The sequence below is a fragment of the Pipistrellus hanaki genome (genome assembly GCF_964339955.1).
Source record: "Pipistrellus hanaki genome assembly, chromosome: 13".
NCBI classification, from domain to species: Eukaryota; Metazoa; Chordata; class Mammalia; order Chiroptera; family Vespertilionidae; genus Pipistrellus; species Pipistrellus hanaki.
In genome coordinates, this window is record NC_140515.1 from 40,106,072 (window position 1) to 40,132,856 (window position 26,785).

The 26,785-nt window shown below is 38.8% G+C and overlaps 1 protein-coding gene across 2 annotated transcripts in view; it reads right to left on the bottom strand.

The window, feature by feature from the left end:
- Positions 1-26,785, bottom strand: part of SATB1 (SATB homeobox 1) — a 79,804-nt gene that overhangs the window by 17,368 nt on the left and 35,651 nt on the right. For both annotated transcript variants that reach the window (XM_084903320.1, XM_084903321.1), the window contains exons 8-9: positions 21,962-22,174; positions 13,559-13,714 (exon numbers count right to left, since the gene is read on the bottom strand). In XM_084903320.1, the coding sequence (XP_084759446.1) occupies positions 13,559-13,714; positions 21,962-22,174 (369 nt within the window). The remainder of the gene's footprint in view (positions 1-13,558; positions 13,715-21,961; positions 22,175-26,785) is intronic.

The following is a 26,785-nucleotide window of genomic DNA, read 5'->3' on the forward strand; positions in this document are numbered from 1 at the left end:
GAGCACTAACAAGTTTTGCCACAGACATCTGGATTCTCAAATAGAAGGGAGAAAGGCAGCCGGGCAGGTAGAGGAGGGAAGGAAGGAGTGGGGGCCCGACGTGCTATTGGGGTGTGGGGAGGGGCAGCTAATGCAAATACCAGGAAGCCAGCGGTAATCAAATAAAGATCCTGCCCTCACCACCACTTTTCAAAGAGTGGGTGGTTATGAAGTATTTGCCTTGAAGATTTGAGGGCAGAAGGAGGCTAGTCAAATAGAGGATTAGAGTGAGCAGAAAGATGATAAATCGGGGTGGAGTGAGGTGGGGAAATCTGTAGAAAATAACTGAGCACATTACCATCTCAAAAGTTCATATTATATGTAGGTCGGTGTTAATTTTTTCCAGAAATACAAATAGAACTTTCTGTCTAGAAATTAGGCTTGATGGATAAGGTTTTAGTTCTTATGGTTATCTAGGGTCCAACTTATTTAGTCTCTTTAATGAAAATACTAAAATAAAATTATTACCCATTAGGTTATTACCCTTCCCCCAATCTCCAAACATACAAGCAAAAATTAATTGCAAGCCAGGAAGAAATAAGGCAATTTAGACAGTAACAGCTTGGCATGGCTGAGCTGGGTTTCCTAATGGCATTTGTCTATTGGCGAATGTATATTTTATTCACAGCCTTCACTTCCTTGACCTTATTGAAAGTAATTTCTTTTTTACCTAATCTGCATTTCATTTAAACCACCACATACTCCATCAATGAACCAGCTAAGTAGCACCCATGACAACTAGCACTTCTGTCGGTTCCATAAGTAAAATGGGTAAACATTTAAAGGAGACATTTGGGGATGGGTACCCCTCAGCAGTTATTAAATGCTGCAGGTACCAATTTACAAATTTGGGCATCAAGATATTCCCTCCAATCACTCCCTGCTCTTTTTCCTTGTTTACTCCCTATTTCACAAATCTCTTCCAAACCTGTGATTTCTCATGGACTGCATATAATTTTCCCTCTATATTGTGCCGTCTTCCCAGCAAAACTTACACCAATTAAAGAGAGAAGTTAACGGTAGATTTTCAGGCATCAATTAAAAAATATATATTTAAGGAGGAAACTCTTCAGCAAACTTCAAGTCATCTCATGTTGGCAACCACTAACCCACCTCATACTAAGCCAAGTCCATTCCCCAACCAATCTGAGCTCATCCCTCCACACTGTGCTGACTCTGCTAGGTCCCTGGTAAGGAGAGGGAGACCTTCCAATAGCAGCACTCAGATTATATCAATCTTGAGCACATAGCACACTGGATTCCAAACTATCGATTTTCCTCACTCTATGGCACTCATAAGTAATTCCTGTTGGACACAAACCCCAAGATAGCACTTTGTCCCCCCAAACTGAGCCTTTCCATTATTCAAAAGCTTACCTCCTCTGATTCATTCTCAGACTAACACACCTGGTGGTCAGCAGTACCTTCAATCAAAATAGCATCCTATTCCCTTCCTGTGTGCTTGTTCGTTTGCAACAAACTCACAGAACCTGGAACTGCAAGGGCATTAGACATAATCTGACCCAACCTATTTTATCCTAAGGGAAGTTCAAAGCTGGAGAGGTTAAGCAACTTGCCTGGGGCTACCCAACGGGCAGCAGTGCTGTGGGGCTCCCACTATTTACAATCCTCCATGCTTTCTCTGAAAGATGAATCTGATGGACAAGGTATTACATAAACCATCTGTTAGTCTGCAAATTTCCCCTATTTCTAACTGACGCAAATAATCGGGAACCACACCCTCTCATTTCTTTCAGCTCAGAATGAAAACGTGAACTTCGCTGCAAACGATACTGATGACCTCAACAGTGATCATGAAAATTGCAGGCAATGCATCCAAGAGGAAACAGCAAACAGTATTCAATGGAGCCAGTTCTCCTTCCTGCACATTCTCATGAGGATTTGAGAGCACTGAAGAAGAGCTATTGCAGAATGGCAGACGGAGGTGGGGCAGGATAAAGTTTGTTAACTATACTTCTGCTGAATCTTCAACTGTGACTTGCTACAAGATGCATGCAAACTGTCCTTTTACTAAATGGGGACCAAGCAGGGTCCCTAAATAAATTAAAAGGTTTTTCTTGACAATGGGGTTATTGTAGTCTCATTAAATCCAATGAAAAGACATGCTCTTCCCTCATACCTACCAGAAATACTGGATATTCTCAAACTCCATCTATACCAGAGCGTTCCTAAACAACAACTCTTTGTTTGCACTCTTTCCCGTTCCTGTTTGTGTCAACAGGTGTGCTAGGCACCAAGAAATCCTAACACACAACTAAAGTTCGCAAACATGGAAAACAGGATGGTTTTACAGATTGTTAATGAAAATTTTCACTCAAAAGGAACAATGCAAGGTTCCTGTAAGGGGTGTAGTTCTACCAGCGATGATAAAATGGGATTCACTTTGCATGCTGGCTTAGCTCTGACCTATCTTGAAATAGCTGTGCAAAAATGACAGGGTTATTAAAGCAAGGGCCGTAGCAATGAAATCATAAGCTTTGTGTTTTAACCTCACGTCCATGCAACTGTATATAAAACCTCTTCTTCGGAAACCTAAAATGCAAGTGATGACAGCAGCAGTGGGCTGACCTCAGTAGTTAGCAATGGGTGCCTTCGCCTCTGTGTTAGACAGGATTCTGAGGCATTATCTCCACTCAACAGGAAATAGTGTTGTGACAGAGCCACGATGTGGGGATTGAAACAAACCTTCCACAAGAACTGCACCTTGCAAAATGGCTATGAAGCTAGACTGAGACCTTGTGAAGAAACTGACCTAACGGTTTCATATTAACCGTGTGAATGGCTTAGCAGCTGAGATGGAAGAAGTTCTAACAGGAAGGCAAATGTTTTGTGTGATTTTTTTTTTCTTCCCTCTAAAGCAGGGGTGGGGAAGCTCTTTTCTGCCAAGGGCCATTTGGATATTTATAACATCATTCTCTGGCCATTGCAAAATTATCAGCTTAAAAATGAGCCGGCTATATTTGGTCAAACATTTAATTAACTCACCCCTAATGCCTTGGCAGGGCCAGGCCAAATGATTTCGCAGGCCTTCCGTTGCCTGCAGGCCGGCCGCTCCCCATCTAGGCTCTAAAGCAAAGAAAGTATAAATAGGCATGCAAAATTTCAATTTTAAAAAGATGGAAGACATGATGGAGCAAACACAAAGAAAATCGCCAGGGGAAGAGGGGAGAAAGTTCCAGTAAAAAAGTGGGGGAAGTAAAGGTTTTTTTTGTGTGTGTGTGTGTGTTTTTTTTTTCATTTGAGAAAGTAAGGTAAGAGGGAAAATGGATAAAGGGAACAAAGAGCCAAAAAAAGTCCACTATTTTATGGGAAAAGGCACCTCTTATCTGTTAAAACAAAGATAAAAAGACAGTGAATTTTACTTGGCATTAAAAACCATTTCACAAGGCTACATCTATGTTTTAAATGTTCTCTGACATGGATTGCTGTGAACCTGCTTGAGGTCGGACTAAATCACACTACTCCCATCGCTTCCTCATCCCTTAATTTTACTCTTCTACCAGCTTATTTGCCTTCTTATGGCACCAACACTTTGTTTTTTCCATTTTGTTTTGTTTTTATGGCCTGGTTCTTCTGAGACTGGGGGCAACTTTGGCCTTATATGCTTACCTACTGTGCCTGCACTTTGGGCCACTTTATCTCCAATATTTCTCTAGAGACAGAATGCACTGACTTTTCAACTCCGCCTTTCAAAATGGTTCTGCAAATCCATAATCATCTCTAAAAAATACATTTTCTGACTGGGTCCATTTTTTGGTTTTGAATTATTTGGGATTATGACCAGAAAGCCTAAACCAACAACTTTTCATTAAAAAGTAATAATAATAATAATAAAAATAAGGGAAATTGTCCTTTAAAAAACTCCATGTGCTCAACTATAGCAATTCTTTCATAATTTAGGTTCAAATAAAAGGTTAAACACAGGAAAAATTAAAAAGGTACAGCACAAAGGGATAGTATTCCTCCCATTTAAAAAAAAAATCATCAAAAAATGGTAAGCTCAAAGGAGAATAAACTTATTTTTTGTTCAAGTTCTGATGAAATTAGAAAAACATGGGATTTGCTGAAGATTTTGATAATAAAAAATAACTGCAAAACACTAGGCCACTTCTCCATTTTTCTAAACACTCCTTTTCACTGCATTTCATTTTTATTTAAGCACATTATCAACACACACCCCAACTCTTAAAAAAAAAAGAGCCTGAAATTTTAGTTACACTACATGTGGTTTTCATTTGTGAAAAATGAACAAGCTGTTTGTGGTTAAACTGTCTAATCGCCTGTTATCAATCTAGCGCTGCATTCAAGATTTACAGGATACATCAGCTTCTGTGCCACATTAGCTGTAAGAGGGGAGGGGGAAGGTTGGAAAAAGGAGGAGGAGGAGGAGAGAGTCTATCCTGAGGAATAATATTTCCAATGCAGCCACACTCGCACTACATCTGGTTGTGCTGGTAGCGGCAGTTAAATTGAAATATTTCACAGCGTGTGTCAGAAACATGCAGAATGGTAATTATGACAGATCTGATTAAGCCGGAGAGCCACACGCTCCCTGGCCAGCGCCGGTTGTGCAGGTGTGACCTTGTGCGTGCCTGCGTGTGTAAATAAAATTAATTACAAGCGAGAGGGTGAAGGCTTCGGTGACATCACAAAGCGGAGAAACTCCCAAGGGGGAGACCTAATGGAATATTTTCCCTCAGTCTAATAATACAGTTCATATTGACTTGAGGTAATTAGTGGGATCATTAAAGCAGTTTTCCCGGCGTATTTGGCTGCCTGATCAGATTAGTGAAAATGTTCTTCAGAACAAGCCCTGTGTGGTCTGCCAGAGAGGAGGAAATAAAAAGCAACAAAGCATATTTTGGAATGATAAGCAGCACTGGACTTTTACTCTAGCAAAAAAAAAAAAAAAAAAAAAAAAAAGAAAGAAAAAAAGAAAAGAAAATCTCCTCTCCGGAGCCTAAAGATCTAACTGTCCTGTCCATTTTAATTCTTCTATTCAACTTTTGTATTCCTAAACGCATCGGAACGATTTCTCTCATTTCCCTTCCTCTGTGTTCAGCCAGAGTGCTCTCTCACTCTATGAGCGATCCCAACTCCCCAACAAATCTCTCTTAAACAAGGCGATTTTCAAATTGGGGAAAAGTACCTTAAATGACTGTGTTACTGTTAACTGACAATATGGGGCAATTGGAAGAGGCAAAAACAAATTAAACACACACACAAAAAAAAAAAAACACGGGAAAGGAAGCCACTTAAAATACACCTACTAAACAAAAGATCCCTCTCTTTTGTAACACGTAACAGATTTAACTATTTTTTTCGCATTTGGATCTCAAAATGGACTTGGCCTAGGCCAAAGCTGGGGCAAACGATCACCCGGCGGAACAGAACTCAGACCCCCCTTGTCAAGAAGAGGGCCATTTGTTTGAAAAGACTCTATTGAGCATGCTCCACCTTGCCACCGGAATATGCCAAGCGCTGTCACAGATGGCAGGCTCTGACAGTTCCCATCCGTAGCGCCGATACTCGACAGTTCAGCACAAGATCAGTGACATTCTGTCTCATTAGAACCACGCTAATTATCACAGCTAGTTTCAGGGGAAACCATGTGTTGCAATGGTCAATTTGAAGGAGTCTGTGCATCAACAAACTGGTAATAAGGATCAGACACCTTATTATATGACAGCATGCTGTCTATGATCTGATTTACAGAATCAGAGGCACCGAGGCGGCCGAGGAGGCTGGCAGTTTATGAAACAGTGTGTTTAAGCCCAATTCCTCAAGCACCCTGGCTGGAAGGGGAATTTTTTTAAAAAAACACACACACACAAGAGACAACTGGAATTGCTGAATCAAGAAATCAAAGCAGACTAGGCTCCTCTATTAACATACCACAGAGGTAGATTAAGACCTAGAAAACAGATAGCTTCATCCATTTAACAACTGCAGGGCAACTCCACCAGCGGTCTGGAGTGCTTATTTTTACAAGGAATTTCATGGTAAATTAGAGAATGGCTGTATTCGTACTAATCTCTAAAATATAGACTGTACATATATGTTTTTTAAATGGGTGGTCTGATTTAGCTATGCTGTGTTTTTTTTCACACAAAAACAATCGCCTGTGTAAAAGCTTAACAACTATACTTTAAAAAAAAAAAAAAAAAGGATAATCTCAGAAGTTACTTTTAAGATACTAACGGTATACTTTCGTCAGGGCAGAAAAAACACCATGTTAGATTCGTCTTCCCAACCTAAGTTCTCCTATCCCTCTCTGAGCACCTCTCACTGACGTGCAACTTTATTGATGCCGTTTCTGCCAGCGCTATCTTCCTATTGTCATTTTGCATAAATGCATTTTCACTGCTCACTCGTTTCACAGGGCCTTTATTTTCATTTCTCATATGAGGAAGAAAGGAGATAAAGCTGAAATAAAACCTCCCTTTACTACCAAAAACATAAAAGATAACTGTTGAGACTTCTGAGAAAAACACTTCGTCTTTTAACGTGGCACATTGTTCAAGGATTATATCAGTGTTCCTGTTGTGTGCTAAGCTTTTAAACTGAATGACACTGTGGTTTAAGACCAACGCCTATTAAAAGTTAAACCCCACTGGTGCGGCGTCTTCCCTACTTCCATTTTGTAGATACACGGCCCTGTCCTAATGCGCTAACTCTTCAACTGGCCAAAGGTGATCACAGAGGAGTTGCCAAGAATAGGAACTTTGACAGGATATTCTTATCAACCTCTACTAACACTTTTGGACAAAAGGTGTCCTTAGATGAAGCAGAGTCTACAAACCCATAATTGGTATACTCATGCTTTAGTATGTACACTCTGACCTGCTCTTTGATTTTTAAAATTAATTTAGTGATTTTTAGATAGAGAGAAAGAGAGAAACATTGATCCGTTGTTCTACCCATCCATGCATTCATTGGTTGATTCTTACATGCTCCCCAACCAAATTGAACACACAACCTTGGCCTATTAGGACAAGAGTTGGCTCAATATTTATAAACTGATTATTTTCAAATCTTGCCTAAAAGATCCCTGTGATATTTTCTAAAGATGGAGAAACTGGGTGGGCTTAATGAATTATGTCTATATTTGCAACAGTTAGCTTTTTAAGTGGGTGAATGAGGAAGATGTATTTACATGACTCTAGTTAATTAATTTAGGGGAAAAGAGTGAAACTTTAAATGATTTGAAAGTTGCAATAAGATAACCAGAAACCTTCTGTTCACCCTGTTTAAAATAGTAACATCAAATGCCTGGGGGAAAAACACCTCTTTGTATGACTTTTTGGCTAAAAATATAATGAGCAAATAAGTTGTGTTCTATTGGATAATTCTGGACCTCCTCGATCAAACCCTAGATTTACTAAAACACATGCTTGTTTTTATAATTCAGAAATATGAAAAGGGCTTATAATCATATCTACAAATTTAACTCTTAAAAAATACAACCTATGTACCTTCAAGAGAGTAGAGTACATCCATATCTATGCATTGAAAGCTGTCCATTTCAATAGTCTTTCTTAACAAAAAAACTAAAGATGAAAAGATAGGCCTACATTTATGAAAACTCAATCCAATATAGCTTCCCAATATTTAGACATGAGATTTCCGAAGATCGGCTACCAGCACAGAACACCTTAAATAAGAGAACCTGGAACTCCACATCCTTCTTACTCAAGAACGCAAGACAAGCCACCAAAAATACAGTAACCTAGGTGTGGGCAGGCTGAGATGGCTACGCTCCAGGCTGTCTTACTTCTCCCTCCCTCTCCCACTCTTATCCTCACCTGCTCCAGGAGGATGATCCAAGGAAACCTACGCTGTACTTTCCAGGCTCTCCTCTCCCCAGTAAACATACGTAACATTTAATAATGCACTAGATGGAGAATATACAAAGTGGTAGTGCTCTCCGCAGACCCTAGCTGAAGGAAACTCTATTTGCCCAATAAGTGCTTTGAGGCCACAATGTGAATATCCTCCCAGGGACTGCCGGCACAGGGTGTGGGCCCAGCACTCACAGAGGCCGGGACTCTCACATCTGCAGGGCCTCCTGCGTGTCTTACATGGGAGGCTGCACTGGTGACACCGTGTTGCAGCGAAGTCTGTCACATGGACATTCCAAAAGAGTGAATCGGCACAGAACTTCAAGGTGCCGTTTCTGGGGAGTGCAATTTAATTCTAACAAAATATAAGATGCCTTCACTCGCATGCTAGAATGCAGAATGCAATCATGGTTCCCTGATTAAAATTTTTTGTCACTATAGATTCCTATTCCCAGCAATGAAAATTACAGGTTAGCCCTAGTTCAAGCCCATGTTGTGATATAGTATGTCTTACTGTATTTAAGAATTCCAATCACCATCTCTAAATCCAAAGGTAAAAAAGATGCTCTCCCCCGCCCCCCCACCAACACACCTATACACCGAAGGAGCACTAATGCTTTCTTCTGTTCTCCCTCTTCTGCCTCCCTTCTCTCTCTCATGCTAGAGGCCTTCAATCTCAATGATACAGGTGTCTGAAAGGATGGGAGAAAGCGAGAGGCTTTCAATTATTTGGCCTCTTCAACTGCTCGTGCTCTTTCCCAGAGGAGGAAATCCTCTTGTTTTGGTGTTCAAACCTGTCCCTATCAACCAGCAAGAGTCCTCTAACTCTCCGGGGCTGATAGGCAGAGAAGGCAGAAGATTATATTGAAAGCATGTTCAGTCCAGTAGAATTTTCATCATCTAGTTGCTTTCCCTGAAAAGAAATGCTCTCTGCTCAATAAAGGAGAGAAATCATTTTCTAAACACAAGTGGCGATGCATGCCCCTCAGTGACAGCCCTTCCCTCTTACTGCATTACCGTGTCTGCAAACTCCACCTCCGCACACGTGGAAATCAATGTAACAATTCGATGTACAAGGCAAGGCCTACGGCGCTGCTGATGTCCCCTTGCTGGACACACACCTTAAGCCTCAGAGCTCCCAGGGGCTTTGCCGGGGAATAAAATTAGATTCCAACATCTGCCGCCATTAAGGGAAAAACTCCATTTCCATCTCCCATATGAAAACACTATAACCAATGAACAGTAACTGAACCTTGATACAGTAATGGTTATTACCCAAATCAACTATTTTTTTTTTGAACAGTAAAATTAGCGAATTCTGCTCTTATAATTATTTGAACGTTATCAGACTAAACGTTTGATAGAATTCCAATATGATTCACTTGAAAAACACACACACACACACACACACACACACACACACACACACAAAAACCTGCTGCTTATTTGAATACCCAGAATATAAAGGGTATTCATTTGTAGCTATTCACATTATGTTTAAAGCATATCATCTTTTTAAAGTTGGCATTAGCCAGCTTTCCTACCCAAGCACAAAAATCGCCTACCTTCCAGGTTGCACCCGCATATTTTATTCAGACATTTCTATTAGAGGTAAAAACAATCTCATCTCTATTACTCATCGAAGAGGAGAGAAAATACACGGGAGTGGGTTTCTTTGACTGGAAATACTTTGTGCGTCTGTCAGTGCCTAGCACAACTATGATGTGTCTGGATCCATAACGTTCTGGGACTGCAGCAACTTCCAAATAATTGTGCTCCCTGTCATTCAGGGTATCTACCTAACGCTTTATCTTTTATATTTGAAATACGTGAAGAGAGAATAAAAATGTCTCTGAGCCTCTTGCTTAGGCATTTCCTATTTGTGTATAGCACTGTGTTATTTTAAAGCTCTTCTGCATACATCATAACATGTAACCTCCTCCTCCTCCTGTTAACAGACTCTTGGGCTCCAAAAGGTTAACTAATTTCTCACTATTATTAATATCAACCACACAGCCTGGACCACAGCCTCCTCGGAGTCCTCTCACCTGCCCCCCTGACCCTGCTTCCCTATCGGGCATGAAAAAGTGTGCATTCCGGCCCCATGCTGCTAAGACTCTGTCAGCGAAGGCAGGAAAGCCCCCAACGTTTCCACTATCCACGAGTCTGATATCCCGAATTCAGCTTTCCTGGGGTTTAACTTCGGTACTGATGCTGGAGCCCCGAGGAAACACTGCAGCAGTAGGGCAGGTGCAGAGAACTGGGGGTCGGCACTCCTGTTCATTAGTCCTATGTACATGGGAACACTACGCTAGCTCACAGGGTTCCTCAGAATTAAATGCAGATAATAGAGAATACAGGATGGGGTTTCGCAGAAAAGAGGTGGCGGATGCTAAGTCAACCTGGAGGAGGAATCAGAGCAAGACACAGCAGCAGGTGGAGCTGGACAGGACTGTGCACCTGCTTTATCCATGTCCCCTCCCCCCTCAACCCCATGTTTGGGGCCTCCGCCTCATTCTGACAGTCATTGCCACATGTCTTCAAGGTGTAAATAGAAATGGAATTCTGACCATGAAAAGGGTCAGTCTGAGTTGAAGGTTTTTTTGTTTTTTGTTAATTTGTTTGCTCATTTTTCTGTTCCCATTACAAAAATCATGGTAGGAGAATAGAAGCAGACAACCACCCTCCTTGTGAAGTCCGATCTCCTCCCTCAGGGTTCCACGCTGTTTGGGGACCGTCTTCTTTTTAAGAAACCATCCATCTTTCCACCTGTTTTCATCAACAGGGTGGTGCTGACAACCAAACTACACAACCAGGAGAAAACTACAGAGAGGCTCTGTCAGGAGGTGCTGTAAGTTAGGCGTTAGGAATAGGCACCCGAGAGAATGGAGTGAACAGGTTCACTCCCGTGGTGACCCCACCACCAACGGGCCCTGGGACTCTCTTCCAAGCAGGAGTGAGAGACGGGCTAACAGCGTTGGGGGGTTCGGGAAACACCATCTTGGCAAACTCAGGGAAGCTGCCAAGCGACATGGCTGAAAGAGACTCCTGGGGAGCTTTGCAGGACAGGGTTGCAAAGAGCAAGAACATTTAAAACCTCCCCGGACATCACTCACCTGCCCTTATCAACCAATGGCCGTCACTGTCTGAAAAGATCCAAAACCAGTGACTTAGCCCAGGCAGTGAGGGTTGAACTTATAACATTGAAAAGAACGAAAGTAAGCAAGGGGCTGCTAACCATAAGGGGCTATGCTACAGTCAGATGGTTTTCAATGTGTGCCACAAGAATTTTTAAAACATGCAATACCTGATTATTTAATCATGGGCACTGACCTATTTTCACTTGTCAAAAAGATAACAACAACAACAAAAACCCACAATGAGAATAGCCAAAACAACAATAGCTGTCCAGTGTGAACGCCCTGTCTCGAACCATAAATATATAGGTCATATAATAAATAGAGTTCTATCATAATAAGGTTGCTTCCTATTGGTTAATTCATGGTACCAAAAAATCCTTATTTACAAGGATGGGCACTTTTGAGCAAACTATAATCACTATTATTATTTTCTATAAATCAATCAAAAGTATACCTTTTTTTTTTTTGTCAGATTGACAACAAATATGTTTTTTGGTGTGCTGCAGAATTTTAGTAATTAGTTTATGTGTGCTATGAAACGAAAAGGGTTCAAAATTGCTGCTCTAGTCAGAAAGGAAAATGGGAAAGGGGGGACAAGATAAATCAAATGACCTATGATAAGCAAGCAAGTAAGTGAAAGGTATCAAAAAGTTTTAAACCAAAGAACGTATATACTTATATGCACAACCTATGGTCATGAGCAATAGGGTAGTGAAGGCCTGAGGGAGAGGAGATAAAGGGAGGGGGTTGGGTGGGAGGTATCTGTAATACTATCAACAACAAAAAAGCTTTAAAATTCATTTTTCTTTGTTTTAAGCCTGACAGGAATACACGTCTAGTTTCTCTGTTTGTCTATTTTGGAGATTTAGGGAAAGTATTTGGCCTTGTAGAAACTTAAGTCTGTTGCCCTTGATAATGTAATTGGCTAGGTCAGAAAAGATGTAGAATGAGAGAGCAAAGCAAGATTACATACATCTAAATAGGAGATCCTCATCACGATTAGCCTAACAGCCCAAACAAGAATGCACAGGGTGGGTGGGTGGGTGAGGGGTAAAGTGAGAACAGGACACTTCCCCTTAATGCATAGTCTTGGCATGTAAATGAAGACATCTGAAGATGCACACAGGTTTGCAGCGGCTCTAACATTCTATCATAATTAGAAACATTTCAAAAGCCCTGTAATTTCCAATCAAAATTACAGTAATTTCCGATATACAAGCCATGATTCATGACAGATTTTTACATTCCATGAGAGATTACGGTGGCCTGATGTATGACACGCTGAGTACGGCACTAACATAAACAATTCCGTTTAATGTTTAAACAGCACTTGATGTTTAGAATCTCACAATAAAAGAAACATATTATTGTAGAAATTATCACTTTGACAGTGATTGAAGGGTAGGCAGGCATGTGGCCTATAAAGCTATAATTTTTACAGTCCACAGCTTGAGCTTAATCATTTTTCTATAACATTTCCAAGATATCCCTTAAGTATTTCATCCAGCCTATAACTTAAACAAGAACAACCTTTTCTAAAGCAAAACTCCCATCTAGGCCCACTAGTAATGCTGACAGAGTGAAACTGCGGGAAAAGCTCAAAAAAAGTAGTATACTGTAAACACTCTCTGTATATTCTTATCAAAGTTAACCACAGTGTATTATAAAGGAGGGTTCATTAATGATAATACAAATACACTTGTTTACAATTTCAATCGTTGTCGAAATCTTACCTGAGCCCTTGACTGCCTCTAAATTCTCCCCTTGGTAGCATTATCAAAGGCAAAGACAGTGTAGTATTCTTTGGGTCTTGTAAGATGTATTCTTGCTTTGAACAAGGGTTTATAGATACAGATGACTCGGCTTTCGATGAACATAAATTATCAATATACGGCAATAACACTGATGAAGAACTGCATTGTTATGTTTTCTATCTTGTTTTGTAGGAATTTGTAACTCCTCCAATTCCATTCTCCTTATAATTGATCAGAGGTGGGACAATTTTTCTAATTATAATTCCATTTGTGTGTCATAGCTATAGAAAACAAATCATTCATATGCGAAGATATACATATGTGTGTGTGTGTCAATTTGTTTTAATAAGTACACTTACGATTTATAGGTGCCAGAGTTGGAACAGAAGAAACTATAATGTTGCTAGTATTTTAGGATAGAAATCAAGGTCATTGAAGTAATGATGAAACAACAGTAATTCAAGTTATTTGTTCCACCACAATGGACCAGACTGAAAAACTTCCTATACGTTAGTTTTACTCTTCTTCTGAAAACAACTATAAACTGACTCGGGGATTTATGAAGAAGTCCTAGGTCTGGAGGGTGGCTATTGAAGGAAATAAAACCAAAGTGTCCAGTATCAGAATCTGAACATTTTGGTCTCACCAGAGAGTTCGGTATGTAATCCCGGAGACCGTGACCTCTCAGGGATGCACATGCATACGGAAACCAGACATCCTGGAAGACAGATAAACATTCTCCATGCCTAATCGAGGCTCCTACCTGGCTCTTGGTCGCGGCGACCTTCGCAAACAGTGCTTGGGACACTTTAGCGCGCTTCATTTCCTGCTGAATCTCATCATAAATGGAAGCATTAATGTTCATGGTATTGTTCTCTGGCTTCCCATTCCTCTCAGTGGCAATGGTCGCTGTTTTCACCTACAAAACATTGTGAGCATGACTGTCATTTCTCATTGGTCAAATTGTCTTGAAGCTTCCCAGGCTCAGCATCCCAGCTAGACACTGCCGCTCCTTTCGATGATCACTATGATCAGCAGTGCAGTCATTCAGCTTCAGTTATTACCCTGAGATCGGATTGCTTAAGTTGAGGAAGTCACACTGTCACAGGTGATTGCCTCTGTAATATGACAGCCACTGCCAGCCGACAACAAGGAATTATAATGCCATAAAGTAAGTTTTCTGGAAAGCTAAATAGTTCCAAAGACTTGAAAACCCTAAACTAATTGTTTCCCAATTACCTCCCGTTGCAATTCTAACAAAGGAAATTCACAATTAAAGTCATCATGCACAGTGCTATATCTTCACTGGGTGCCTGTTGCCTGATAGACAATTGCATCACTAATAGTTATTATATACGATGGCCTTTTTTTAATGTTAGGCTTTTTTTTATATATACCCTTTCCTCGTGTTTCATTTAAAAAATTTCCCATAACAAAGCCATTTGCAGAGCTGCATATTTAAATCTTCTATCCATCCATGAAACAGGTAGAGTGCCTTGCTTAATTATCAGAAAGGCTGGTTGCGTTTTACACGTGCCTGTCCAAGCTGTTCTGGGCAATTATTCCATCTTTTCCTGGCACCCCTGTCTGGGATTGTTTCTTTTAGACTTGTGGAACCAGACTATAAGAAAATGTTCCACAATATTTAACGGAACACTGCTGCGAGTTACACAAACTATATAATCAGTGGCTTAAAAAGAATATCCAAAATGTATAATCCTGAATGGAAGATGAGCACGAGTGCTGTTAGAAATAATGATAAACAGGTGCCAGCAGAAAAAAAATGCCACTGATTTTTTGGGGGGAAATAAAATCACACCCTCAACATGTATTAATACTATTATCAATCTTTAAAACTGCAAATTTAATTTTTTTATTATGCAGTTATGTTGACCAGTCTGATAAATTTGCATATGAAGCATGTAACTGCCCCCCCCCTTTTTTTTCCTTCTTACTGATAAAAATCTAAATGAGAAAGTTACCAAGGATGCAGGACCATGTTTTTCCTGACAACGTGATTCATGAAGGGCCCAATTTCTTAGGGTCCTTTACAGAACCCAGGTTTTTGTTCTCCAGAGAAATTTAGTATCTTGGACCATTTCTCACATATACTATAAACACTAGGAAATGAAATGCATTTTAGAATAAACGAAGGAGTTTTTTTGGCTGCAAGTCTTCCAGGTTTATTTCACACTGTCCCAAAATATTTGGCATCAAAAGTGGGACAAAGGTTATCCTAGGCTATTCAATTCTCTGCTCTTAGTGAGTAAATATGAGCCCCTTTTATTAAAAAAAAAATAAAATGTATGTGTATATATATATATATATATATATATATATATATATTGATTTCATCAAGGAAGGGAGAGAAAGACAGACCCAGAAACATCAATGATGAGAGAGAATCATTGATTGGCTGCCTCCTACACACCCCCTACTGGGAATTGAGCCTGCAACCTGAGCACGTGCCCTTGACCAGAATCGAACCCAATACCCTTCGGTCCACAGGCCCACGCTCTACCCACTGAGCAAAATCAGCCAGGGCAATATGAGCCCCTTTTAAAGGTACCTTCTGAATCCTTTGGATATCTAGCCAGTGAGCAAAATACCTCACATCTGGCTTGCAGTAGAGAGACAAGTAGACTCTTCCACCTTGACGCTGCCTAAGCACTGAAAGCTGTGAACCCGGTGGACCACAGGCCCGAAGTGAGGACACAAACGGTGAGGCAGGAACAGGTGTCTAGCTGGCTGGGCCTCAGTTGCCTCTCCTGCCCTGTAAACTGGAGACAGGGGTGGAGGCCAGATCTGCAGGGTCCCCCTTGCAGCTCTGTGACTCCACTATGCAGGGGCACTCACAGAGGTATATGAAGGACTGGAGGCCACTCAGCACATACTCAGGGCTTTGAAGCAATAATCTGCTAAACACCACTTTAGGAGCCAGAAGAGTTAACGAATTACCATAAATTGCCTACAAAGTCTCTTTGGTGAGATTCACAACTTTGCTCTGGGGTGGTCCTGCTTTGAGGAGAAAGAATAGAGTTGATCACCCTATGGGGTCCCTTTTAATACCTATTTTTCTTGCAGCTTAAATGAAAGAGAAAAGAAAAGCCATTTCAACCGCTTTGGAGTTGGATGGTATGGAAATGGGGGTACAAAGTCCAGGGCATTGGAAGAAGTAGTTCCCTGGTAGCAATCTGCTTAGCAATTGCTGCGAGAGAGCAGTCTTTGGAAACTCGGTGTTTCGTGTTTTTAAAAATAATTTGTATTCTTTTGTTAAAAAAAGAAAAAAAAAGCTGTTTAAGAATTTATCCTGCAGGTAGGTTCTAATCATTTGCCTCAACATTGTGATTTTTGTCTCTAAAAATTTCTTTGGTTTAATATATATATTTTTTTTTACAGCAATTACAATTTGAATCAAAAAAGCAAGGTTTTTAAATTATGGGGGGGGGGGGGGGGGAGTCAAATAATGGTTTCCTGGTAGCAGACACAAAGTAAAAGTGGGAAATAAGTGCCCATGAAACATTAAAAAAAAAAAAAAAGAAAGAAAAAGAAAGTGAGAACAACTTTTAAAAGTATATAAAAACCGCATTACTCATTTTAAAAAGATTTAGGAAAGTTCTTTATCATCTTGTTGGCTTAGATATACATCTTATCATAGAAAAGCTATTACAATTCTGGGATCACATTTTTTCCTAAACACAAGCGATTGCTTAAGGCGAACTGACTTGGACGGCTTTTCAAAAAATATGAGGGCTGAATTTTTCCCCAGGTAAAAATGGAAACAAAAATCTTTTATACCTCACTCGACTAAGTACTATTTTAGCTTAGTACAAAAAAAATCTTCTTTAATCCTGGTTTAGCTTTTAATATTATATCACACATTAAAATTCATCAAGTAGCTCATTCCAGGCAAAACAAACTACTCTTGGGCTCCTCTCTGCAAATAGCACAGGAGGCGAAATAAATGCGGTTGCCTTTCTGAGCAGCTTTTATCCAGGTAGGGTGGGCTACTCCATCATTACGGCGGCGCCGGGAAGCAGGTAAGAACTGAAGCTTCTGCCATGTACCTGCTCCTGTGGGGATAGGGCACAGCCCTAAGGTCTGCCTTTTATTTCACGAAAATCATGCCATCAAATTCTATTTTTGTTTCTTTCTGTATTGCTGAATGCATCAAGTCATACTACAAAATGAATGCTACACACGACATATGTACTACAGATTATATGCACAGTGCACTCAATGGACTCTACTGTGGTCTTCACTGGGGCAGGAGCACACACATGAAGTCTGATGTAGTTTTACTAATAACTATGAAAATAAACACTAACATTTATGAGTTGCTTATTATGTGCAGGGCATAGTGTTAACACACATTAACTCTAACATGCACAATAGCCCTGAGTAGGTACGATTACTGCCCCATTTAAAAGTTGAGAAAGTGCTCTTAAAACAAAGACATTTAGTAAGTCATTTGTCCACAGGCAAGGCTGAGAGCTAAGCTGAAGTCGGTCTGACGCCAATGCTTATCTTAGAAACCATGCAACTTCTTTATTTGGAAAAATTCTTATTTTTGAAGGCATGCTGGACCTGGATTTCGGTGGTCCTTTGCTAAGTCTAGTTTATTAATATCTATTTTTTTTGTAGTAAATGACTATCATTCATTTTACAAAGCCAGTCTGAATTTATTTTTCAAGGCATATCAACCATCATTTTTCTTCTCTTGGTAACGTTATGCAAGAAATGCACTATTTAAGGCATTCTTATTGGTGATGGAATATAGTCCATATTATCAAACTTTTATATATTAACACCGTCTAGAGGGTTATGGTTGTAGAAACAATATTAATTGTTTTCCAAGTCCTCTAACTTTCCAAAGATGACTGTTAATGGGAAACATTTTACAAGCATATAAATAAGATCTTAAAATAATGCTGGGCAAGGAATTTATAACAAATAAAACTTTAATCATGTATTAAGCTCCTGCCCATAACTAGACCTGTTTCATTATATTATAGAAGAAGTTGTTATAAAGAGACAGAGGGTGCAGCTACCAGGTTAAATTAATGATATATGAACTTACATGAACTTCATATGTTTTCTAAAGCATAAAATATCACACCTTCCTTTAGAAGAAACTAAAGAATTACCAAGGAACTGTAAAAAAAATAAAGGGAGGAAATTATATAACTAATATAAAAGTTATAATTTGGTAAGTATAGGCCTTCAAACAGTCCCTATGAAAACAGAAATTGCTAATTTACCCCCAAAAGTCACGCATATTAAAACATACAAATAAAACTAGAGGAAGCACCCACCTAAACAGAAATCAACTTAAAACTGACCTGTTCCGTGGAACCAATTTGCATAAAATAATCATTAATTATTATTAATAAAACCCCTTTAATAAACTCATCTGGTTTAAACTCACTCTGCTAAGTAGATTCAGAAAAATAGCCTTTAAGACCAAGGGGTTTTTGGAGGGGTTGGGTTCTTTCAGATATTTCCAAACAACCAAAGTTAAGGGGCAATATTCTTTGTGGGGGTGGGGGTACAAGGAGAGAGAAACTAAAGAACTTATATACATATATGCATAGCCCATGGACAGACAGGAGATAAAGGGGAGATAAAATTGGAGACATCTGTAATACTATCAACAATAATTTTTTAAAAAAATGAAAAGGGGGGAAGGGGCAATGTTCTCCCCAATCTCAGAAATACACAGGGATCATCTTTCAAACATTCAGCATTTTCTATCCAGATCACATTCTTGTGCATCTTCCTAATCTAACAATAAAACTTCCTATCTTCTATGGCAAATAGAACAAGTCCCCAAGTTTCTTTTTCCCCTGTCACATTCGTTTATATTTTTGAGCAGGTGGGGCTGAGGTAGGGGGAAGAGCAACAGAATTCACAGGGGATTGGAAAACCCTAACTGAACCTTAGACTCGTTTTTATCATTTTTCTCCTACGGAAAGGTTGGCCTGAGGATTCAGTGAATTAATATACACATCAAGGTGCTGAGAAAACTGTGAAACATTATCAAGCGCAAGGTAATCTTGCTTCTTGAATTAGCAGTTAAAGCTGTGAGAATATACTATCATTAAACAGGTCTGGGCCAGAGCCTACTACCCCAGTGACAAGCAGCTTCAGCATGGCTGCCCCTCCTGCAGCGCAAGGGACAGGTGTGCAAAGATGCACCTCACCTCGGCAGGACCAGCCAAGAGCCTCGGTGATTCCTGAGGCTAGTCTGGGCTTATCCAGGGATGGCATTCCTAAGAATAAAACCTAGAGTTTGACTCAAACCAAGGAAGTTCCTTCTTGAAGATGATTGAGAATCTGATGAGTTTCTCAATAGTCTAGGTGCTCGATCTGGTTTGAACCCGAAACATCTAAACCATCTTCAGCATGACCTAAAGTCTACAGAGGGACCTGGAAAGGAATCCAATTTCCCAAGCCTGAAGGTGGGCGGGGACCTGTGTCTGCAGCATGCAGTTCACTGGAAAGAAATCAGAGTTGGGTTTTAACCCAAACACACAACTTGTCTCACTGTACATTTCAAATCTCTTCATTTCTGGGGAAAATGAAATGCACAGTGATTTCACAAAGACTCCTCTCTGGCAAAATATAAAATTGAAAAAGACAAAATTTTGAGGTCTGGTTCCACTGCAGGCACTAGGTTTCAACTGCTGCAACAAAATACTAATTCAACTGCTCTATAACACTTTCTTTTTCCTTCAAATCTAAAGTACTGGTTTGACAATGATAATACTGTTAACCTATTAAAAAAAATTTTAAAAATTTAATTCACTGAATTATTATTAAAGAATAAAAGGTGAACAAAATGATTGTGAGCTCTATTAAAATAATATTAGAAGCCAGGTGCATGAAATTCGTGCAAGGGGCTCAGCCCTCACAGCCCTGGCTTTGTCCGGAAGTCATTCCAAGGGTCTTTCTGCCGTTCAGTCTAATTATCATATTAGCTCTTTATTTAATATAAGATTAAATAATGCAAAAAGATTCTCAGTGGGGCAAATAAGATACCATAAAGATTTATATTATAGCAGTGGAATAAAATTAGACACATATATCAGATAATCATTTCGAAATTTGATTGATAGAAACATTTTTTTTTTCTCCTCTGAAAGAGTTTCACTAAGAATCTACAGTATCTACATGCTTTATATGTTCAACATTGTCAGAACTACCTGGATAAGGGCTTGGTCTCAATGCTTCTTGAGAACAAATGCAGCTAAGGGTGGCTCAATCAGCTAATCAATAATTCAAGCCAAGTAAATTATATCCCCTATCCAAACTTATCAGCAGCTACAGATAGCTACTGAAGAGTACCTTATTAGTGTATGGAAAGAAATAACCCTTAAAAATTAATGTCACTTTGCCTAAAGAAAAAAAAGAAAAAAAACACTTGATTGACTAAGGACAACAGAATTCCATTTGGAAAAAAAAAAAAGAAGCACTAAAATCCCAGGAATGTTAAAAACAAAAGCTGTATTAAGAATCATTAAGTTAAATATTTTGGATACATTTTTAAAGTTCATACTCGTCTTAAATAAGTCGTTCTTTCGTTGGTCTTGCAGATTCAGTGATAAGACAGCTCTCAGTGATGACGACAGGAACAAAGTTAACTAACAATCGTGTGTATTAACTCTACACACCACACACTAAGTATTAAACCGAGTCTAAGTACAGTATTTTTTGTTTAGTCACTCTTACAATAAAAGTTACGTATCTATATAAAGAGTTTTTTATTCTTTTTCTTAAGAAATATTTTATAGAAGTCTTTATAGACCAAATTCAATAGCTGTGTGTGTGTGTGTGTGTGTGTGTGTGTGTGTGCGCGTGCAGATGAGCTCTATTATAATAAGGAGATATATATATATATATTTTTTTTTTTTTTTTTCTATTCTTCTAGAGAAGCATGGCTTTCTTGTTCATAATGACAGTAATGACTCCCTTACAGCCTGCTCCTATAAACATCAAGGCCTAATTAATTTTCATTAAATGATGGACCTTTGCAACATTTCAAAAAAAAAAAATAATTTCAAACATTACAACATACAGTTTAAGACCCTCAACAAGTGGCTAAATACAATATGTACTCCCTATTTATGGAGTGTCTGTAGCAGTTTCATGTTTAGTGTTAAATGAGCTTTTTCTATAATTCTATACTTGGAAATGTATTACTTTTTACTATTAATGAAAAGAAATGATCATTAAGGTTTAATTTCATTCTGACATGAGGTTATATAAATACTTTAAATTTCTCTTCCATATTCAATTTTTATCCAGTTTTATTGATCTTATTTTTAAGAACTGTACATGCCAGAAATTATATGTCAGAGAAATATATTTGCTTGTGGATTATAAATCTAATCCACTATCAAACTTGTATCTGACAGTTGGTATTGAATATTATCTTGAATTTTCATAATAGTTATGAGGCTACCTTTTAAACTTGGTTAAAAAACGAACAGCATAGATGCACATACACAAAGTTACCTGGAAGAGTGACCTTGGTCTTTCCTAAAAAGTGTAAAATTTTGGAAAACAGAAAATGTGCCCATTTCTGGGAATATGCATGGAATTCCTCATCAGCTCCACTTAAAGCTGCCTTCCAGGACTGTATTAAACTTAATTATGAAAGATTACAAACGAGATGCTGTGTAATTGGCACCAGCTGCATTTCGTATCGGAAAGCATAAATACAAATAGAATTATTTATTTATTTATATTTATTTACCATTCCAATGGCAGTTCTAACACTTGCGGGGAATAAAATGGACTGTATTACTTGCCCCCCCCCCCCCGCCCCTATTAAGCTTAGAATACTTCTTTACATAATAGTCATAGAGATAAATATCCCATTTACAGACTACTTCTCAGCCCCCAAAGAACCCCAAGGAAGAAGCAATATGAGGCAAGTTTCTTTCCCCTTAATTAGTAGCTTATTGTTTTTATACCATAAGTAGTGCTTGGGGTCAAAAATTTCCCCAAGCCACTCTATGCATGTGTGTGTGTGTGTGTTTAAATCTGTCCACCTATCTTTCTAATTCCTTGTTGCGATTCTTCATCAGGCATAAAAAAAAAAAAATTAAAAAAAAAATAAAAAAAAGCCAAAGGGAAAGGCGTAAGGAGAAGCAGAATTCACCTGGGGAGGGCGGCTGGGCGGTGTGCTTATCAGGGGGGCAGGACCCATGGCCGAGGCGGCATTCAAGCTCCTTTCCCTTTCATCCTGGTAAATTCGGTCTCTTTCAGCTTCCGGTAACTGCAAGAAATTCTGCATAGCCCGAAGATTTACCAGCAAAGACTGGGATGCGGTCTTGGGGTCCTCTTCCTTTCGGAGAATCTCTGAAAGCAAGCCCTGCAGGGAAAGCATGAAAGGGACAGGGTGAGCGAGCCTGCTCCCCGGCTCTGCCTGGCCAGCGGCGACCCTTCCCTTTTCTTCTCCACTCTGCTCAGAAAAGGAACAGGCAGAAGCATTAATTCTGCGGAGAATATATTAGTTACAACTGAAGTGGTAGAGAAGAGAGCCTCAATTGTATTCCTAATTTTATTAAGCATCTGCTTTACATATACCATAAACCGAAACTGCCTAATTGGTCTCCTTCCTTTGAGTAGCTTAACTTGCCATGAAATCTTTCAGAGGGAGACGATCGAGGGAAGTTAAGAATAAATGAAATGCTCATAATACAACAGCATGGAACGGCAGAGTTCTCAAGCTGCCTAGACAAAGACAGTGGAATGCCAACAGCCTGATACGTAAAGATGCAAAGCTATTTCAGGAGAAATAGAACTTTCAAAGAAAATACTAGAAAAATGAACTACAACATATTAGGAAAAAAAGAATGCCATGGCCCAGCGAGAAGTGGCTCATTTGGTTGAGCATCATCAGGGCACATATCTGGGTTGCGGGTTCAATCCCCAGTTGGGCCACCTACAGAAGGCAAAGGATCTATGTTTCTCTCTCACATCGATGTTTTTCTCTTTCTCTCTCTCCCTTCCTCTCTCTAAGCATGTCTTCTGGTGAGGATTAAATAATTTAAAAAAAAAAAAAAGAATTTTACAAAAGCATCATCTAAGATTAAGGCTATGTTTTCACAGACAGTATTTTAAGTTATTTATTTGAAAATTATTAGAGTCAACGACAAATGATTCTTTGTATTTATCATTTAAGGAAACTACACTGGCAGACCCAATGATTAAATACTATCTTGCTATGCTATTATCTCTTGGTAACAGGTTGAAATTCTGAACTTCAAAAACCAAAGATTAAATCTGAAATACATAAACATCTCTCCACATTTCAAAAATCTGTGATAGCATGCCACAGAAAAAGAGTATTATCCAATTCTGTAACTATTAAATTTCTTGAGAAATAAAAATATGTATTTCTAATAGAAGGAACTTACAAACCATTAGTAAAGTCCTTTAAAGTGTTTCTTTCCACAATAGAGCACACCCCCCCTTTTATTAATTTTTGGAAGAATGCTTTAAGAAGTGGGTGGTTTTCCCCAGTGTTATTTACGGGATATATAACATTGAAAGACTAGAAAATTTTTCTGACCATTTGATAGGGGCTGAGCAGCTCTTACCACTTCAATCTTGTACATGAAATAATGCCTGGAATACCAAGGCACATTTGGTATCTACATTTAGCCAGAATATCAGTTTAATACAATATAGTTCAGAATAAAATGTCCAGGCCTCAGTAGAGTTTGCAAATTTTACTTTCCAAACAACTCTGCGGAAAGGGTGAAAGGATCCATTTGGGGAAGGGGAGATCAAGTGCCAAGTCAAAATGAGTAAGTCCCAAGATGATAACATTTGCGTTTTTTCACCGTTTCCTAGGAGTGCAAACCCAGTTTTTGGTTCTTCAGGGATACTGCCCAAAGAGCCCAAACAGATGCAGACAGTATAGTCAAGTACTGTCCGCTATTATGATTTGCAGGCTGCCGTGAAAAAAGAACCTCTAATAGGCTCAGGGGGCGTAAGAGTGCATTTTAATCTCTCCCTAGGTCTCTGCAACGGAAGTCAGGAACCTGGACCCAAACATTAAGTTCCACGGTGAGATGCGTAAGGGAAGAATGCAGGGAATGTAGTCCTTTCATTCCTAATAGTGACAAGTAACTATTGTCACTGAGTTTACACAAGAGTAAAACATCCAGCCAGTTTAACTAAAATTCAGTCAAACAGGCAGTCAATCATCCAGCTATTTAATTTGCACAAGGCCAACTAATTAGATCGACTGTGTTGATGTGTCACATGAAAACCGAAAAATACAGGCCTTAAAAACATCTGAAAATAGGTGTAAAAAAAAAAGTAATAATCCATGTTCTCCCTTTTCCCCTACCAAATGGTATGTGTTACAAGATGTGCTTGGAAAAGTAATACACATCAACTACACAGAAATAGAGATAGAAAAATACAGTCTAACAACTGAAATGTTGTAATTCCTTGAATATTCTAATACTCATTTTTGTTATTCCAGCACAAAGCCTATTCTGTAAGTGTTTGATAAATATGTACTAAGTGGATAAATTATGTGTATTCAGACCACAAAAGGAATAACATTGCAAATGGGTGACAGAAACTTAAATATGCTACCCACAGGTATATTCTAATGGTAATTATTAAGTTACTCAAGGTGAGCCTTCAATGAAAAGTTTACTGTGGCGCTCGGTTAAGATGTTGACCTACACTAAATGTTCAATAATTAAAAAAAACAAACAAACATAGATTAGGTTAAGAGGAATCCTATAGCCGAAGCTGGTTTGGCTCAGTGGTAGAGCGTTGGTCTGCGGACTGAAAGGTCCCGGGTTCAATTTCGGTCAAGGGCATGTACCTTGGTTTCGGGCACATCCCCGGTAGGGGGTGTGTAGGAGGCAGCTGGTTGATGTTTCTCTCTCATTGACATTTCTAGCTCTCTATCTCTCTCCCTTTCTCTCTGAAAAAAATCAATAAAATATATTTAAAAAAAAAAGGAATCCTATAAATATTGCAGATTGGGGAATTTGAAATTAGACATTTATAAAATACTTCCCCTGACAGCAGAGAACTGTGGTGAGAAAAGCAACGACCTGAAAAAATACATACAAGTCTTGCTAACATAACACCAAGCATTCCTGTATGGCTCACGCAGAAGACAGCAGGTCCCTTGGGAGAGGATTTAGAAATTTCTCTACCTATATTTTGATGTTGGCATGACTTCCCATTTGAGCACATAAAGTGTTATAGGGGCAAAACATTTTATTTCCATTTAATTATTTGGCTAGAGCAAGTGTAGTTTTTCTGCTTGTAATATGTTGAAGGTTTAAAGCGATTATTTCAAACCTTGGAACACACAGAGCTCTAAACCAGCCAGTGTAGACATCTTGGGTGTTTTTAGAAACCTTTTGGGTTTTCTTTTTTTTTTTTCCTTTCTTTCATTCTTTCTTTCTTTCTTTCTTTTTTCTTTCTTTTTTTTTTTTTTTTTTTTTTTTTTTTTTTTTTTTGGCCCAGGCTTTCAATGAGGGGAGTGCCCCCTGGTGGAAATGCTTGAAAATATTGTTAGGAAATGTTTTGATTAGAATGTGTTAATTACCAAAAATAAATAAATAAAAAATCATGTCACGTGAGAATAATTCTGGATGCAAAATGACTGCTATAAGAATCCGGATATGGGAATGAGTGGTTTGGTCCTTTTCAGGTTGTTGTTACTTGAAATAGTTACATTTATGGATTCAAGATGTATGCGGCCCGTTTCCATTTGCCTATAGTCGAAAATACAGTTCAGACTTGCCAAGTTAGGTCAATGTCACTTGTGGTAATCCCTCATGGGGGACAGTAAGAGGAATCTCTTACCAAAAATTCTTCTTCATGCTAAAAATAATGTCCTGTACCTTATTTGCTATTTCAGCAAATATGCCGAAACAGCAGGACGAAAATATCTCAACACTGTGCACCATAGGTGCTCAATAAATTTGTTGAAGAAAACTAAACAAAATCATTAGCCGTTCTTGTTTCTGAAAAGAACTTGAGAATTTGTATGTTATGCCATAAGTTACCAGCACCTCATGAATATTAATTTTATTGGAAATGAGAAGCTGCTTTTCATTGGGACTTCACATCTTCAAATAACTCGATATGTTCTCTATATATGAAAGCATAAAATGGTTCTGCATTGTCTTACATGGTGGTTAAATAAGAATTTTCTTTTTTTTTTTTTTTCAGTTCAAGAGCAAGCTTACTGATGAATTCCTAAACCTTTTTTTACATTCCAAAAAGAGTTTACAAGTTACTGCAAGTAAAATTCATTAGTAATTGTAAAAGAAAAGAAAAAAAAAACCTTCAATAAATATTATCAGTACTTCCAAATGCTAATTATGAATTCTTTAAAACAGCAGATAAGCGAAAGAGACTGCCAATCCGAACAAAAAGTCGGTCTGGCCTCCCATTTGTCTCCTCTTTGAACATAATCACTGATTCAAATAGATTTTTATCAGTTTCATGGAACTTCAAAGCCTCAGAAGGAAAAATATGATTTGATAAAACCTCCCTACTTTAAAAAAGAAAATATGTAGAATATTCTTCAAGGCTACCTGCCTCTGTGGTTTGGTGAATTTTTAAACACAGGCCCAGGTGAAAGACCATTTTCAAACTCCACCTCCTGCTCTGGACTTCCGCCAAGTAAGTTATAAGCAGACACATTTATCTCTGTCATTGGGGGAGGCTAAAGGAGAGCTGTCACGGTGGGGTAATAGCACCTTTTTACCTTTTATTCAATAGTGATATGGATAGTGGACTTTGCTTAAATTACACTGTGAAGAATTATAGAAACACAGCAGCCATCTCTCTTATACTTAAGCAGGCAAATTTCTCTCCACCACATAATTTACAGAACTCAAATTCAATAAAACATTACATGATGGTCCATTACTGTTATCAGTTTTGAATAATCCATCTTCATTCTTTATTTTACTGGAAAATAAAGTGT